Below are 17,526 nucleotides of genomic sequence, written 5' to 3'. Positions count from 1 at the left end.
ACACATAAAATCCACCACCTAGAAACAAACCAGCTGCTTGGAAGCCTCATGGTGACTGGTACAAAGAGCAGGGAAAACTATACCCAAGTACACCAGCCTCTCCATGGCTTCCTTAGGGTAAACAATGTCACATGTCCCAGCCCTGCCTGAAAGAGTCCTCGTTGGAGACCAGTGAGAAGAGCAGCAGTGACCAGCCCACTCCATCACTGAGGGAAATCAGGGCTCAAAGCAGGAACCTGGAGGCAGAAACTAAAGCAGAGACTGTGGGCAAAGGCTGCTGACTGGCTTGCTCGGGTACCTTTCTTATAGCCCAGACCTTCCCACCACAGGCAGGGACCTCCTGCATCTATCACTAATCAAGAAAATGCCCCCACAGACTTGCCCACAGGCCAATCTTGTGGGGGCAAATTCCTTAACTGACCTTCCCTCTTCCTACACATCTAGGCTTGTGCCAAGTTGACAGAAACTAACACACACAGAAGCCAAGGCTGAAAGATGCTGAGTAACCTTTCTAGGGTTACGTGACAAATCAAAGGCTGAAGTGAGCTTAAACCCAAGTCTGTCCCATTCCAAGCCTAATACCCTCAGAGGGCCACCCTGTTTCCCAGAGAGGATCATCAGATACTGCAGATGCAGGACTGAAGGTGATGCCAGGATCCAGATACCAGGCTGATGGTTCACTCGACTGGGTGCCAGAGCCAATAGTCTGAACGTGTAAGCAAGATATTTGCCTGAGCAAGAGTCGGCTCATATTGTGATTCTTCAGGTCAACACACCCGTCAGATGTCTCTATCTCTACACAATTGATGGTGAGTAGAGTCTAGAATCTATCTGTGGGATGGCAAGCATTTTTTTTTTTTTTTTAAAGAGGAAAAACCAACATATTTCCCAGGACCTTCCCAGGGCAGCAGGGACCATGAAAGAATCACCATGAGCTACAGAGGAGAAGAAACTAGTGATGGATCCTAAAAGCAGACACTGGCACTAATTTATTACATGAAAGAAATCAAGCCACCTAGCCTGGGAAGATCAGTGTCTTCAGGATTTCTATAAATGTATCTTCAAAAAGAATAAGCAGGAGCTAGAAACCCCCCCAAAAACCAAAATAAATAAAAAAATTAAAAAAAAAAATAAAAGTTAAGCTGCTGGGAAATCAAACTCCACTTCAACAAAATTAAATGTATTTTTCAAAGTTCTCATAGCTTCAGGCCACTGATTGCCAGCATTAAAAACTTCACAGGCAGCTGGCAAGAAAAGCGCCTAACCTTTTTTTGTGAGATTTGCAGAGACAACATGTGATAGGCAGACGGTGGTCCCACCTAGCAAGCATCCATGTGCACTGCAGGTGTTGGTTGGAATGTGCCAGCTTGTCAGGACTTAAACACCTCAAGAAGAAATAAAGACAGAAATGATACTTACTCCAAGGGCAGCTTGGTAGGAGACATCTGACGGGAATGTGAAGGAAGGGCCAGTTGTCACAGGGCTGCTTGGGGGTGGGGTCACAATTAACCCAGTGGTGCTTATATGAACCTGTCAAGGGAAACAACTCAATAAAAATACAGCCATGCTTTAAAAACAAAAAACAACTCTCGATGTCTGTTTACCTCAGTCCCTGTACCCTCCTCTCTCTCTGTGTGTATGCCATAGTGTCATGTAGAGTGTAGAGGATAATCTCTGATGCTGGCCTCATCATCTATTTTGAGATAGGGCCTCTTGCTTATTCATAGGTACCTACTATGCCAAACAAGTCAGCCTGTGAGCTCCTGGAGAGTCTCTGGCCTCGTCTCCTACCTTTCTGTGTGAGTATGCTGACTAACGGATGTACAGTGCCTGGCTTTATCTGGGTTCTGTGGATCTGACCTCAGGTCATCACGCTTGTGTGGCAAGCACTTTACTGAGCCCATCTTCCTAACCCACGTTCTCCATGTTGAAAGCAACAGATTCTACTGGCAGAAGTCACATTAAAAAGAAATCTGTATATGAAGCTATTTGTGGGAAGACAGGATCCTTTTCATTATACTAAATTTTGAATTTTTAAATGACCTAATATGTACCAGATATGCTAGTCACTGCATTGTGCTGTTTCACACAACATGCTACCCCATTTTATATGCTACCATGAATCCAACTGTTTGGACAGTCAGCCTGGGGCTAAACTATTCACATTCCCCTGAAGACCCTGCTAAGGTAAGCAGTGGCTCAACATTCATTCCTATATTGATCTGTCAAATCTATGTAAAATTCTTAAAGTGTTTTGCTATTTTCAAGACCATGCCTTCAGTCTATCTTTCAGCAATGACCGGCAATGAAAATACAGAGGCTTAGATGAGCCTATAGCTGAGAATTTGTTATAGAACCTTAAAGAAATAATGTCAAGCCAAATTGTTTTCAAAGGTGTCATCCAGGATACTGCCCAAGATTAATTTACTAGAAAGAAATTGAGTTATTTAGGCCATTTCACTGCCTCCCACTACTTGATCAGTTTTGTTGAGGTTGCAGGGCAGATGCAACTGTAGAATGTTGGGGGTACTATACACATGGGGAGAGTGGATATCCCAATGGGATGTCTTGTCCTCCAGCATGTATAGCAATGGAGTTGCCCAGTACCTGTTCCTTCATGGAACCATAAACACTAGTCAGTCCCTTGTACAACAAAGGCCTAGGCAAACAGGAAGAGCTGGGGAGAGACAATAGGCGATTGACGGGCCTTCTTGCTTCTCCCAAGGACAAGGGCAAGGGCAATATAAAAATGCCTCAGAAACACTTGACATTACGAATCATGTCTCCAGATGGTACAAGCAGAAGGTATCATAGGTATGGTCAGGGGCAGACGAAATGTCTTCATGTGCTTGATGGATGTCAGTCACAGAAACCTATAAATGTGTGTGTTGGGGATCTACCTGCACAGCAAATATCTTTCTAGTTAATACCTTCTAGTTCAGTCCTCACTCAACAGCCACTAAATACAATGGCAAGCAAGCCCTTTGACCCTCTCTATCACTTCGCCACCCTCCTGATGGAGACTGTGGATATGACAATGAGATCTCTAAGTTATCATTTACAGTATGAAGACACGGACCTTTCATATGATGGGGAACTGAGGTTGAATTCACCCCATTGTCTAAGTACCATTTATACCAGCAGTTGGCCTATGCATCTATAGCTAAGAGATTTCATTCAGATAAGAGAAACAAGTAGATATGGACTTTTAAAGGTCTGTTTCTTTTTATTTTCTAGTAATTGTAACCAAATCAAACCTTAACTAAGAGAAGAAAATAGAATTAAAGGTGAGCATGAGGCGCTAGAGAGATGGCTCAGAGGTTAAGAACACTGGTTGCCCTTCCACAGGTCCTGAGTTCAATTCCCAGCAACCACATGGTAGCTCACAACCATCTGTAATGAGATCTGATAACCTCTTCTGGCTTAAAGTCATACATGTAGACAGAGCACTGTATACATAGTAAAATAAATAAATAAATAAATAAATAAATAAATAAATAAATAAATAAAAACTTACAGGAAAAATAAAGGAGCTCATGAATAAGAAAAATGAAGAAATTATACTGGTGGCAAAGACAGACTCCAGGGCAGCATCTCAGCATCTCTTGGGCAGGCTGGTTTGAAGCAGTCTGTCATGGCCATTTCCCAGCATGCAGTCATCTCCATGATAAGGGCTGTGCATGTGCACACACTCACACACTCAAGCTTCCTTGTGAACCAAGGATCCCACACCAAAGCACTCTAGATAAGGATCCCTCCAGAGGTGCCCTAGATAAGTAGTGTTTTCTGTAAACCTCAGCGGGCGGGCGAGCCAGGCAGCATTTCACACACCTCCCATCCTCTGCTAGAAATAACTTCTCCCTGAGGCAACAAGACGCCACCACTGGAAACAACCCACTGGTTGCAGAAGGGAGAAGGGGGTGATGGCTGAAGGGGGAACTGTTTCAAGAAAACAGAAAGAGCCTTGTTTCCTAAACTACTCAAATTCATACAAAAATAGCCCCACTTTCACAGCCTTTATCCACAGCTGCAGGGCATCAGTGTCAGACACACCGACACCTGGCTGTTGAGTTCACTATAGGACACAGCACTTTGCTCACCTTCCTTTTCCTTTTAACTTAAAAAAAAAAAAAAAAAAAAAAAATCACAGCCCACAATTGTAAAGCTCTTCCCATTGAGGACTGCCAGCACGCCCCACAAGAGCTTGAATCTACATCAAAAAAATCTCATCATGCAAATGCTGCTAGTGTCTCACACACAAAACAATCTCATTCCAGTTTATTTTCTGTTAGTGGATCGTTGCCCAATCCCTTCTGTGGACCCTTACTGAAGAACCTGTTCCGAGTCTCCCCAGTTTACTCAATACTTGCACTCTGGTCTACAATCCAACTTCATGCTCTGGTCATGGGTTTAGAACTTTTTCTTTTCTTTCATTCTTGTGGGTTTTTTCATTTCCTTTATTTACTTTATTCATATGAGAGCTCTCCCTTCACATATGCCTGGTGCTTGAGGAAGTGATGAGCCTTACGTGGGTGCTGGGAATCGAACCCAGGTTCTTCACAAGGACCAGTGCTCTTAAGCTCCCATGTCTATTTTCATGAGACCATTGGTTATGGGAAAGGTGACAGCATTTCTCTCTCCATCTGATTTTGAGTGCCAGCTGATGTATGTCTTACACAGTGCTATCAGTGAGCAAAATGAAGATCTCTAACCCTCCTTGCACTCATGTTCATGGATCTGTGTAAGTTCTATTTTTCTTCACTAAAATCAAAAGTTCGGTAACCTTACCACTTGCAATAAATAAATAAGTAAAAAGCAAAAAACCTGGTCAGAATAAATACATTTAATTCCTGACATGCTGTGTCAATCCAGAGATATCAAATCAATAAATAAAATTAACAAGAAATGCCCAATTTTTAGTCTGCAGTGCCATACAAAAATTTATTAAACTATATAAACTTCTCCAGGATCCGGATTATTTATTTATTTATTTTTGCTTTGTTGTTTTCTTTAATGGAGATTTCATTTTTTATATTTTAAGGAAAAGCCACCAAAGGCTACATTGTGGAATAAAATCTTCATGAAATAAAATGATATATAAGCCTACAGGGAAATTCTCCTGCAACATCAGCCTGCTTTGGACACTGCTCTCCAACCTCCAAATTGGGAGAAATGCAGCTATCCGCTAAATGGATAATGACATCATCCTTTCCCTGTGGGACAGGACCACAGTTAAAAGCCACACTAGACTAGAACAAGGCCTCCATAAGGAATGCCTATATCCTATGTATCTCATTACACACTGTGCCCAAGAGGCTAATAATAGAACATTCAGCCATCAATTGCCAAATGAATGAGAGAATGTTGGCTATCGACACGTACATTTTTAGCACACAAATAACACGTGGTCCTGAGTCCTGACGAATAACCGAGATTTTCAAAACCGCAAAGGTCAGTTTCTAAATTGCATGTTTCTACCATTTCTCTTCTTGCTCTCTTATTTGGATGGGAAGCAGAGGTACCGAGGTGTTAGAAGCTGGAAGTGTGAGCACCAAAGTGGGTACTGTGAGTGTGAACAGAGACAGTTCTCGATGATGAGACCTCCAGTGTAGTTCCGGGAAGTTTGGCAAACTGAGTGCAAGCTCTGAAACCAATAGCATTATTTTACACATTATTTTAGGTTCCAATGCTGTGTAAGTCCTTAGTTTTGGGATGACACACTTAAGCTAGCTTTCTTGGTCGCCAGTTGGCGGTGCTATTTGGGAAAATTGTAACATCTTTAGGAGACCTGGAGCTACAGGGAATGGGTCACTGGGAGTGGGCCTTGAGGTTCAGTAGTTGGACACAGCCTCCTGTTTACCCTAAGCTTCCTAAGCACGGGTGCAATGGGAATAATCAGCCTCCTGCCGTTGGTACCACACCTTCCCGGCCTGCTACCATGTCCTCCCATCACCATGGACCACATCTCTCTGTAAATGTAAACCAAAACAACCCTTTTCTCCCTCAAGTCGCTTTATCACAGCAGTGAGAAAGTAACTAAGACAAACGTGAAGAAGGCATCAAGGAAAGCCACCCTCTTCAGAAGTTTCCCAGTCGCGCTGCAGCAGACCCCACCCTGTACCTGAGATGGGGCGCTGCAGGAGAGTCCAGACAGTTCGCTGATGCGGGCAGCGGCTGTGGGGTTGCTGGAACTGATGAGCACGGGAGGGCTGATCTCCATGGAGTGGCGGTTCTGGGATGCCTGGGAAGACTTGTTGGCCATGGTGAGGGAGGTGAAGGAGTGTCGCTTCCTGGTGTTCTTCTTGGTGTCAGAGTGCTTCTGGCCAGTGCTGCTCTGTGCTGTTGCAGATGGGCATTCTGCAGTGTCTACTGGCACGGGAGGCTTATCCCACTCTATCAACTGCTTGGCAGCTGAGTTAAACTGCAGAAGCAACCAGCATAGCACACACAAGGTCAGACCACTCTCAGGGGTTCAACGAGAATGCTTTTTTCCAAGTGTTTTAATCTATAATTCAAAACCACCATGTTAACACCTGCATTATGCAAGTTACATTTCTTCCATGTGACAGACATGTCTTCATAATGGGATCTTACTGTATCTATGCCACAGGTAGCTATTAACTTAAAAATAAATAGTTCCAACGTAAGGCTGAAAAGATAAAGACACATTTCTAAGAATTTGGGGGATGTTTAATCTGGACATTAGCCAGTTATAAAAGAGTTCAGCTCACTGATGGAATTGAGAGAGGAGCAATGAAAAGCATAGCCCAGCAACGTGGTGGTGGTGCACACCTTTAATCTCAGCACTCAGGAGACAGAGGCAGGCAGATCTTAGATCTTAGTGAATTCGAGGCCAGCCTGGTCCACAGAGTGAATTCCAGGACAGCCAGGGATACACAGAGAAACCCTGTCTGAATACCACCCCCACCCCTCATTCCAAGTATGCATCTGACTGAATGCTGGAATCTGGTACAAGCAAACATGGAAATAAAGAATAACAGCATGTAACAGTGAGATTGTGTACCCCCAAACAAGCAGACAAGCTAATCTCCTTGTTTCTCTCTGTATGTTTTGGGGGCATTCTCAAATGGTTGAGATTCTTTCCTTTTTTTTTGGTGCTGTTTTTTACTTCCTCAGACAGCTTGTCAATTATCATCACATGTGCTCATAGCAAAAATAAGAGCTGAAATTCCAGTCCAGCTGGTACTATAACTGGTTATCTGAAGTCCCCGGGTAAAGTGACAATACAAGGGGACAACATACCGAGCTGGACTGATAAAATCGACAGGAAAGAACATATTAGGCTGTTTTGAAACAAAACATTTTTGGAAAGGTCTCGGTGATAAAAGGCTCCTATATTAGAAACTCCTGGGATGAGAAACTATAGAGTGCACAAAAATAGTGAGATGAAAATACAGGGAACTTAAAACAAACCAAGTACTTGTGAATGGTACTGTTAGGGCCAACGGAGGCTTGCCCAACACTACACGCAGCATGGAAGGATCGGCTTTATGTAAAGTAAATCTAATGCTTTTTCTGGCCATCTCAATTGTTCAGACCATGTCTTCTCACCCTACTGATGAGACTCCCCTCTGAGGAAAGAGGAAAGGCTTAGAGTTCGATATTTAAAGAGGAAATAGAATGTGCTTCCCACGGCCACACAGCAGGGTTAACTGCAGCCTGGTAGCTAGAACTTCCACAGATGACTGTGACTCGACTGGCAATTTGTTCCTATGTCTCCATGTGGACTGGAAGTCAGATGACCTGTCTGACACAGTTAGTAGGGCAACCCTTTTTCAAACATAAGCACCTTCTTTAGCCTTTGAAAAAGAGTGTGCATGGAATAAAGTTTCCAGAATGGGTAGTCCTACCTTACCAACAAGAAGATGCACAAATGGCAGGAGGAGGATGATAAAGATGCGACTAGGCTGTGTTTAAGGGTAAAGGGACATTATAAAAGGGAGACCCGAGGAGCACTACAATGGTCAGGAGATCCGGGATCTATAAATCCCACTCTGATCTAGGTATCTCCCTCTTCAGGGTGGGGGCACGAGAGAGCCAAGCGCCTCAAAGGAATAGTGGTGTTGGTTATATTGATGAAAAAACAGCTCTGAGAGCCCCAGGGAGCTGCAGTGAGCTCCATGGGGCAGTTACCCTTCCTACACAGCCAAGCAGGCTAAAGAGTTCAAGCTCAGGACTCACATGAAAGATAACACAAGGCAGTACTCAAGCAAGGCAGAAGAAACAGTGTCAGAAGGTTCTTCTGCCCGCATAACCTCCATCCCTATACCACAAATACCCTGAAACGAGAGCCCCGTCAACACGATAGAGTGTGAAACATCAGCTCTGCATGCCTGTTCAGTTGAGTAAGAAATAGGGTAGAAACTAGAGATTTCTTTCTCATGGGAGCCAAAAAGATTAAAAAGGGAAACAACCATATCTATCAGATACCACATTTAAACGAAGTCTGTGGCCAAAACATCAGCAGATCCTGTTCTTTTAAATACGCTATTATATTTTGTCTGCATATGTGGGTGGCCATATAAGTGTCATGGTACATTCGTAGAGGTCAGACAACAGTTTACAGGAGTTGGTTCTGTCCTTCAAACCTGTGAGTTCTGTGACCAAACTCGGGTAGGTCATCAAGCTCGGTGGCAAACTTTTCTACCTGTTGAGACATCTTGACGGACAACCCATTTTAAAACATTGAGAAACATTACCATAATCTTGTGAGGGTTTCACCTAGCCAAGTATCAATTATAATTAATATCATGTTAACATTGCTGGCTTCCATATGCTGTGCTCTGATACAAATGTCTTGCTTGTCTGTCATAAAAACAATACTGAATTCCTCTTATGTCTTTTTCCACATCCAGCCTTCATTAGGTACAACTTGAGAACACTACATGCTGAGTAAATTGTTAGCTGCTGGAGATTACAGATGGAGAAAAACAGTGTGAAGAAGTTTTCTTTTATTTTTAAAAATGATTTATTTATTCTTTATTTTATCTGCATTGGCATTTTGCCTGCATGCATGTCTGTATGAGGGTATTGGATACCCCAGAACTGCAACTACAGACAGGTCTAAGTTGCAATGTGAGAGCTGGGAATTGAACACAGGTCCTTAGGAAGAACATCCGATGCTCTTAACCACTGAGCCGTCTCTCCAGTTCCCTGAAGGAGCTTATACACTGACATAAAAATAATGGGCATGCTTTTTGTAATCCTGACATCCAGCAACTTTTGCTGAACTGCCTTCTGCAGTTTATCTACATTACTGGATGAATCAAACGCTCTTTCTTTTTAACTGTGGTTTAAAAAAAAAAAAAAAACCCATTATGTGTTGAATTCTATACTTATCCATCAACTTTTCTCCCTCTCACCTTCCAGTAGATTTTGTCTACAGAGAACAATGCTGCCGGGGGAGGAGGGGTTTGGTTATATATGGTTTGGTGGGCACAAAGCCACACAGAATATTACAGTTGTTTGCATAAGCATGAGTATACAGGTAGGCCTCACAGGGTGTGACTGAACAAGTAAACAGGCCAACTCTGTGCCTGAGGCGGTCATTGTTTAGCTGCTGATGACAACTGTTCACTGACAAGTGAGTAAATACAAGGAAGCCAACAACTTTAAAGCCCCTTTCACTCTCTCAGTTTAAAGGGACATAGCTCAAACTTCTGTTTCATTTCTAGTCCTCCAAACAGCCTACTCTGTTTCCCCTGCATTTCCTTTTTACATGTGAAAATAATGTTTGCTAACAAGATGTCATCATCCTTTAAAATTACTTTAGATTTTTCTGGAATGACAGAGGTTGGTATAAGTAGCACTGCTCCTTGCTTTTTTCCTAAATTGCAGAGTAAAATCATGAGATGAAAAGTTAGAGAGTAGAGCATTATGTAAATCTGGCAGAAGTCTAAAAAGCCTTCTGTTGTGAGTATAACATAACCTTTGTAACAACAGGGAGCCCAGAGTCTGAAAACTTCTCACATAATTTTAATAAAATTTATGAATATTTCCTTGAGTTCAGTGGGTGTGGGCTTCCTCTGACATTTATCTCTGTGACCTTTAAAGTTGCAAGTGCACCCATCGCATGCAAAGCAAATCTGTACCCTAAAAGGCCTTCTTTTCCGTGTATGGTAAAGGGCAAAAAGATAAGACTCAGATAGGACGAAAAGTAGAGCTTAGCTTTCTAGAGCTAAACAGAAGGGTCTAAAGATGTTGTGATCTTAAATTTCTCATGAACTCCACATTTTTTTCCTATTATTTAACAAATTTATTTACGTCTCTGGTTCTAGGGATTAAATGCAGGGTCTTACACATGAGACAACTTCTATATCACTGAGCTATTATTTCCAGCCTTCTTGTTTATGTTTTGAGAAAGAGCCTTGGATAAATCTGAGAGGAAATACTGATAAAATAATGTTAATAAAAATAGAACCCCAAGGCAATATTATTTAATTATGTCTGGATGACTTCTTTGCTAAAGAGAATATAGTCTTTTAAAGGACAAAGCAGCATGCCCCGCAAGTGAAAATAATCAACATTTCATCAGAACTTTTATACAAGAGTAAGTCTCCAGCTTTTGGATATACGGCACCAAAAGTAGATTTGAGAGGAAACTATTGTAATTTATAATCCACTAGGGCAGAATATTGCTGAAATTTTTTCTTCCCAAAGACAAATAAAACTTGTAAAGTGTATTATAAAAGTAATTAAACAGCCATTCCTGGTAGCTCACACCTGTGATTGTGACACTGGGGTGGGAGTGGGCAGTCTGGAAGGAGAAATGTCACAAGTTCAAGGACAGCCCAGTCTATGTAGTACTTTCCAAGCTAGGCCACATTACAGATTGAGACTCCATTTCAAAAGAACAAAAGGGTGATAAATTATCTTTTAAAATGAAGTAAATGGTATGAATATTACGTGATAAAACAAAGATCTTAGCCAGTGCCCTACACCTGTCTTTTCCCAATCCATTTTCCAGATGCATTTATGTTTAACAATTTAGAGCACAACTTTTTATAAATTTTAAGTAATGTTGCCACATATGCATCTACTTTACTAATTTCTTTACCACAGATGAATCCAGGCAAAGCATATTGTTACTTAACAGGTTGTGCTCATCTTGCCATGCCCACAGGAACAGGCATGGCTTTCTACTACATAGAGGAAATACCGCTGTTTACTGTATTGTTCACATGCTTGTAGCAGTATATCCATAGGGTAAATGCCTAAAATTGAAATTGTTACATTAATGTGTATACCTAAAAAACTTTTGAAAAGTATTCACACTGAGTCCCAAAGAAGTGTCCATTTTCACTCTTTGATGTTGTTTTCCCAGTGTTAGCCTTATTAATCATTGTTCAAGTCCAACTTCTTTAAAGCAATGACAACATTTAGTCTCACATCACTGTTCTTTGCAAATGCTTCTTAAATGACTGCAACAGGAGCTCAGATCCCACTTTGTCTTCTAGTTTGTACCTCTCAATCTGGGATACCAAGTTTTCGTGTTTGCCCAAATAGAAAAAGCAAACTCAACCTTCATTTACAAGACTCACACATAGGAGAGGAATGACTGAGAGAACTGATGATTTGTGAGTTTTATAAAATTGGGAAGGGAGCCTCCCCTAGGCTAGGATGCCACTTAAGCCCCTATAAATGTTTGTGATAAATAAAAAACAAAACAAAACAAAAATGACTCTTAGAATTATCAAGGGAAGCAAAATCTGCCCTGGGCCAACAATTCGCAACTTAAGTCTAATACAAATCTTATAGGTAATTTAAATCTCCCAAATAGCCACAATTAAAAGGATAAAAGAACAATTAGATAATTTTAATAATATATGTTATCTAGCCCAATATAAACAAAATATCATTATTAGTTTCAATAATATACTTTATCCAGCCCAATATAAACAAAATACTACCATTTCAACATAAAATCAATGCAAGCAGTACACCCAGACACATGTGCAAGTCCCTGCTTTCAGTCCTAAAATGGTACTCAGCATCTGAAACTGAGGTCCATCAAGTATCCACATCCCATGTCTGTGTGCACTGGTCACCTCTCAGCCTGCTCAGCAGTGATGTCACGGACTGGTAGCTCAGCTCTAGTCCCTTGAAAGCTCTTAAGGGGAAAGAGGCCATGCAGAAGGGAGCTATCCACCACAGGCTACCCCTGATCTCTTGAACTATCCTTAAGTTCCCAAAGCCAGTAGTTCTGAAGCTTCTTGACCCCTAAGGAATCCTAAGGACAAGAATCACTCATGTAAGCAGCAGGACGCCAAGCAACAGTGACTACAAACATCACCAGGGCCTGCTATGGGAAGGGGGTTTGCAAAATAACTGGTGCCCCTTGAGTGGGAGGCCTGAAGGCCAGTGAGCATTCCTAGTCTGTCATAATGGCTTCACTGTCATGAGGCCTAGCTGCTAATAGATGATAGATGGATGGATGGATAGATAGATGGATGGATGAATACATACATACATACATATATAATCAGAAATCTGCTTCTCAGCTTTCTGATTTTGAAGTACATGCCACTGAAAACCTAATGAAAGAGGTACTATAAGAGAAAAACCACAGGAAGAGCCTTGAATTTGGATTAGTCTAGGGTCTGTCCTTGTTGGCTGAGCCACCCTTACTGTCCCGACTTAAGTCTTCTTAGCTCTGTAAAAGTAAATGCAGGTCACCCCTGAGTACATCACACAGGAATGAGTATGGGCTAACATGTTTTGCAACCTGTAAAATCCAATCCAAGCAAGTATTATTCTCCCAGTGACTCAGAGTCCATGCTTACCATTCACAGCTTCTAATATCTCTTATGTAACATGGCGTTGGAGTTCGTGAACTATAAGGTTTTATTCCTAAATCCGCCTTTCCTCACCCCAAACACAAATGTCCCCTCAGAATACTCAAGAGGCAGATCTCCAAGTCTGGTGTAGAGCCCCTGGGCCATGAGGGACCAGACTCTCAGAACAAATAGAGTGCGTCTGTTTTTTTTTTTTTTTTTTTTTTTTTTTTTTGAGTGACTATTATAAGACAAACACAGCACCCAGGGTGGGAGAGAGCAACACGCCTCTCTGACTCATGAAAAAAGAGGATTTGGGGAACTGAACAGGTTCCTAACACTAGCATTGGAAGATACACATTCAATGTCTGCAGAGCACAGGCAAGTGAGTCAATAGAGGCTGGACAGACAAACAGGGAGTGATGGACATGTTTGGTGACCCAGGGGAGTGTATGAACCTTTCGATAGTCACTACTTGGCACTGTCAGCTAACTTTCTGTTTAGAAAAAGAAAGCTAGAGAATAAGCTTTACGAAAATCTCCTGAGTCTATACCTGACCAAGCAAGTATAACAAAACCATTTGCAAGTCAAGCATGGAAGTCATCTTGGGGTCGTGCCTGGGTGGTCTCTGCTTTATGGAAGGCTAAGAAGAAAACAGCAACTATAGGAAGAAAACTACGAGGCACTCAGGACCGCAGACTAACAGAAGACCTTCCTGTGTGTTCCAAGACAGCCAACAAACTAACACTCCAGAAATGAAAAGGGCAACGATCATAAAGGAGATTAAGACTAGTGGTAGATGTTATTCAGGGGACAGAAGAAGAGCTAAGAAAAGGAGTTAGTGGCAACCAAGATGGCCATTTCAGGCCCAGAGGAGCCAAAAATTAACTACAGAGACCAAGAGACAAAGACAGTGAGGAAAAAAGAGGTTAGAGTCACAAGCTGACCATGTAACAGATTTTTAAGGAGAGCCAAAGCAGATCATGTCCTCATATTAAGGGAGAACCAAGGGAAAGAAAACAAGTGGCAGGCATCGCAGAAAAAATAAAGGATGTGATCAGACTCCTAGAGGATGCAAGACCTGGGGAAGACAAATTCAGGGCAGGAGAAGCAGCTCACAGTCAAACCACAGAAGAGCTCACATGACAGACACAAGCACAACCCCAACACCCAGTTAGGACCCAGGAGCTGATGGTACCCACTAGTCCTGAAGCAATACATCCACAGTTAACCACATTGCTGGGAAGAGGGGCCAGCCCACAGCTTTAAGATTGAGATCAGTTGATGTCCATGTCCTATAGGAACTGGCAATACATGTGGTCTGTATGTGTTTCTACTTTATATACATATACACATCATAAATCAGAAACACCTATTAACTGGGAGGATACATTCCAACAATACATTTTATTTTCTAGAACCTCATTACCAGACATAGGAGCACAACAGAGGAAATACATATCTCCCAAGAGGTAAAGAGAATGGAATTGTCATTAAATTCTGACTAAATTTAGTCAATGAGAAACGACATGCAGACAGAAATTCCACAGCAATGTGTACACAGTTAATAAATCAGTGAACAATCATCCCCCGTCCTAGATTCCTACAGTGTAAGGATGTGGAGATGTACAGGGGTGGGAGAGGAAGGGTGATTACAAAGGAAGAGAACTGAGGGTGGTAAGCCCCAAAACAGCACATTTGTCTATGGCTTCTCCTTTCACAAATACGCTCTGCACAGCACATGTGTGCTGACAGGAGGCTTGTATTATACAAGGTAATGCTGCTTTACACCGCTTAGGGAAAAACTTTTCTGGAGCACTCTACTGAATTACAGAGATTTTTTCTCCCAATGACTGTGTCATCAGAATGGTTCTGTTCAAGCCACCTGTAAACAACACATCTGTATATAACATATCAGTACACAACACATCTGTACACAACACACCTGTACACAACACACCTGTACACAATACATCTGTACACAACACACCTATACATAACACATCTGTATACAACACATCTGTACAAAATACATCTGCACACAGCATCTGTACATAACACACCTGCAAACAAAATACTTATATACAATATATCTGTACACAACACATATCTGTATACAACACGTATGTACATCTGTACATAACATGTCTGTACACAACACGTCTGTACACAACACACCTGTGCACAACACATCTGTACATGTCTGTACACAGCACATCTGTACATAACACGTGTAAATAGCACGTCTATACACAATACATCTGCAAACAACACATCTGTAAAGAACACATTTGTATATAACACATCTATACACAACACAGCTTGTACACAACACTTCTGTATGTAATATGTCTGTACACAACACATCTGCAAACAATACATCTGCATACAACACATCTATGCACATCTGTACACAATACATCTACATACAAGACACCTATGCACATCTGTACATAACACATCTGCATACAACACATCTATACACAATACATCTGTACACAAGGGTTCTGTTCAATATATCTACACACAAGTGCTCAGAAAAGCATAAAGAATTCATTTAGCTCTTCTTCATAAAAGATCAAATTTAATATATCTTTGCTTAGTAAACCCTTAGTTACCAGCAATATTTAGGAAGTCTAAGACAATATAACAAATTTATTTTTAAAATGAAGTTAACACATATCAAAATATTATGGCTTTGACGAATTTGTAAATTGTTCTCTAACAACACAACCTCAGATTTTGAAATTGACTAATTAATCATTCTGAATGATGAAACTTTTTCTTACTAGAACTTAGAATGGTTTCATATTTTTATGAAAAGTAAAAATCTCTACACATAGCATTTCATGCACCATTAAGAAGGCAACTTATCACATGTCCTCCAAAGCAAGTGAGGCAAGAGCCTAGGACAGATTAGAGACCAGACACTAAGCAACTACTCAAAACAAGACACTTATCTTGAAAATGGTAAAAAGAAGTAAGTTTCAGTCTACCTATTATTTCTTATGTAGCTAAAGACCATTGGTAACTGGTACTGCAATGGCATGGAGAGAGACAAGACAATGTAATATTGAAAACATAGTGGAGAAAAAAGGAGGGATGTTTATTTAGTTTCCTATGTGATCCACTTAGGCTTATTCATTTCCTCTTCATTTCTTCTAGATTATGATTATATTATAGGAGTAAAATGTTCTGTATGTGACTATATCCTCAAAGCAATCAGGGAAAGAAAACCATACACATTACCAGAGCCATAGGCCACGCCAACTCTGTAGGGATGGTGCAAAGTTAGTATTATTGAGGTGACACAGGGCAGGGATGTTTGGATTGGCTTTCATAGGATGTACCTTGATGAATGGAAGAATTAGAAAGAAAGGCTTCCTAAGAACTGACTGAATCTACTTATGTCTTTAAGAACGGGTGATTTTCTATATGGACATGGGCAAAGAAATATCCCAGGTGCACAAGCCAGAGGTTCCAAAGTGTGACTCCAAAACAAGCAGCAACATTTGGCTGGTGTCCTTGTCCCTGCAGTGGAATGGCCAGGATGAACAATCTGGGGATCCTTTGGGGAATCATGGTGGGTATTATGTAATACCACCAATAACATTTGGTCATTATTTCAAGGCTCTGATTAAAGCTCACCAGGAGATCTGCACTTGTATGCATCCATTCTCACAGTGAGACTCAATCAACATTAACTGATCTCTGGACTCTCCACTCCCTGGATGCTCAGCTAATGGGGACTCTTAAATTAGAAGGTGGATGCAGAATAACGGATGGAGCATGAACTACCCTGTATGACCCCTTTCTGGCCACAATAACTAGGGACTTGTCAGTAGATCTCACAGGACACTGGTCCCAACTCTAACACAGGAATCAGTGGCAGAAATAAAGGCAACAATGACCTATGTGAGGCTGGTACCTCAGCCACACCATGGGAATTGGCCCACCATGCCTATAGGAAAATTAGTTCCCCAGAAAGACATCCAACGAAGGTAACCACCCAGCCAGTCAGAATTCAGAAGGATGATGCTAAGAATTTAGAAATTCTCCCTTACTGATTTCTCCCAAATATGTCTAAATTTCACCCATTAAAAAATAAGCTATCTTTAGAACTGTAATAGAAACTTAGGTGCTAATCGATACAGTCATGTTCCTTCCAACTTTCTAACAATTTCCTTCATAAACATTGATTATGCCTTTTAATTTTAAAGGGAAAAACATCAAAAATATAAGTGATAGGAAATCTTTTTATATACTTCAATCAACTCTTTGATTATTAGATTAAAGACTTTTATTGTGCCCTTCTGCTATTATTATTCTCTAGAAAGAGGTTTTAACAAAATAAATCAAAATAATGTCAACAATGCCATTCTTAACTCTATTGAAATCATGTTGGCAACATCAAACTCTGCACTCAAGCCTCCACTTCTTACCTTAGAAACAAGAACAATCCCCAGACTTTACAATACCAAGGGAGGTGCTAGGGTCCCAGTTTGCAGCCATCTGTAATGAAGTCAGTACATTTGACTTCTCATTGGTAAAGCTGATAGCACAGTGAATGCCACAGCCTGAGGACCTTATCCCTTTGAACTAAAGTTTCACAACTGTTGACTAATGTTTCCCCAACCCTGCCCACTACCAGGAATTCTTTTTCTATATTACAATAGCAGTTCCAGATTTAATCTAGCATATGATTATTACTATTCTAGCCTGGGGGAAAAAA

The 17,526-nt window shown here is 41.2% G+C and overlaps 1 protein-coding gene across 1 annotated transcript in view; it reads right to left on the bottom strand.

Annotated features, from left to right (window-relative positions):
- Window positions 1-17,526, bottom strand: part of Sh3rf1 (SH3 domain containing ring finger 1) — a 155,612-nt gene that overhangs the window by 31,137 nt on the left and 106,949 nt on the right. The window contains exons 5-6 of the mRNA XM_051182466.1: window positions 6,122-6,421; window positions 1,420-1,530 (exon numbers count right to left, since the gene is read on the bottom strand). Coding sequence (XP_051038423.1) covers window positions 1,420-1,530; window positions 6,122-6,421 — 411 coding nt within the window. The remainder of the gene's footprint in view (window positions 1-1,419; window positions 1,531-6,121; window positions 6,422-17,526) is intronic.

Source organism: Phodopus roborovskii, unplaced genomic scaffold, assembly GCF_943737965.1.
Source record: "Phodopus roborovskii unplaced genomic scaffold, PHOROB, whole genome shotgun sequence".
NCBI classification, from domain to species: domain Eukaryota; kingdom Metazoa; phylum Chordata; class Mammalia; order Rodentia; family Cricetidae; genus Phodopus; species Phodopus roborovskii.
Note: the sequence above shows the minus strand (reverse complement) of the source record. Positions and strands in the feature narration are given on the sequence as shown.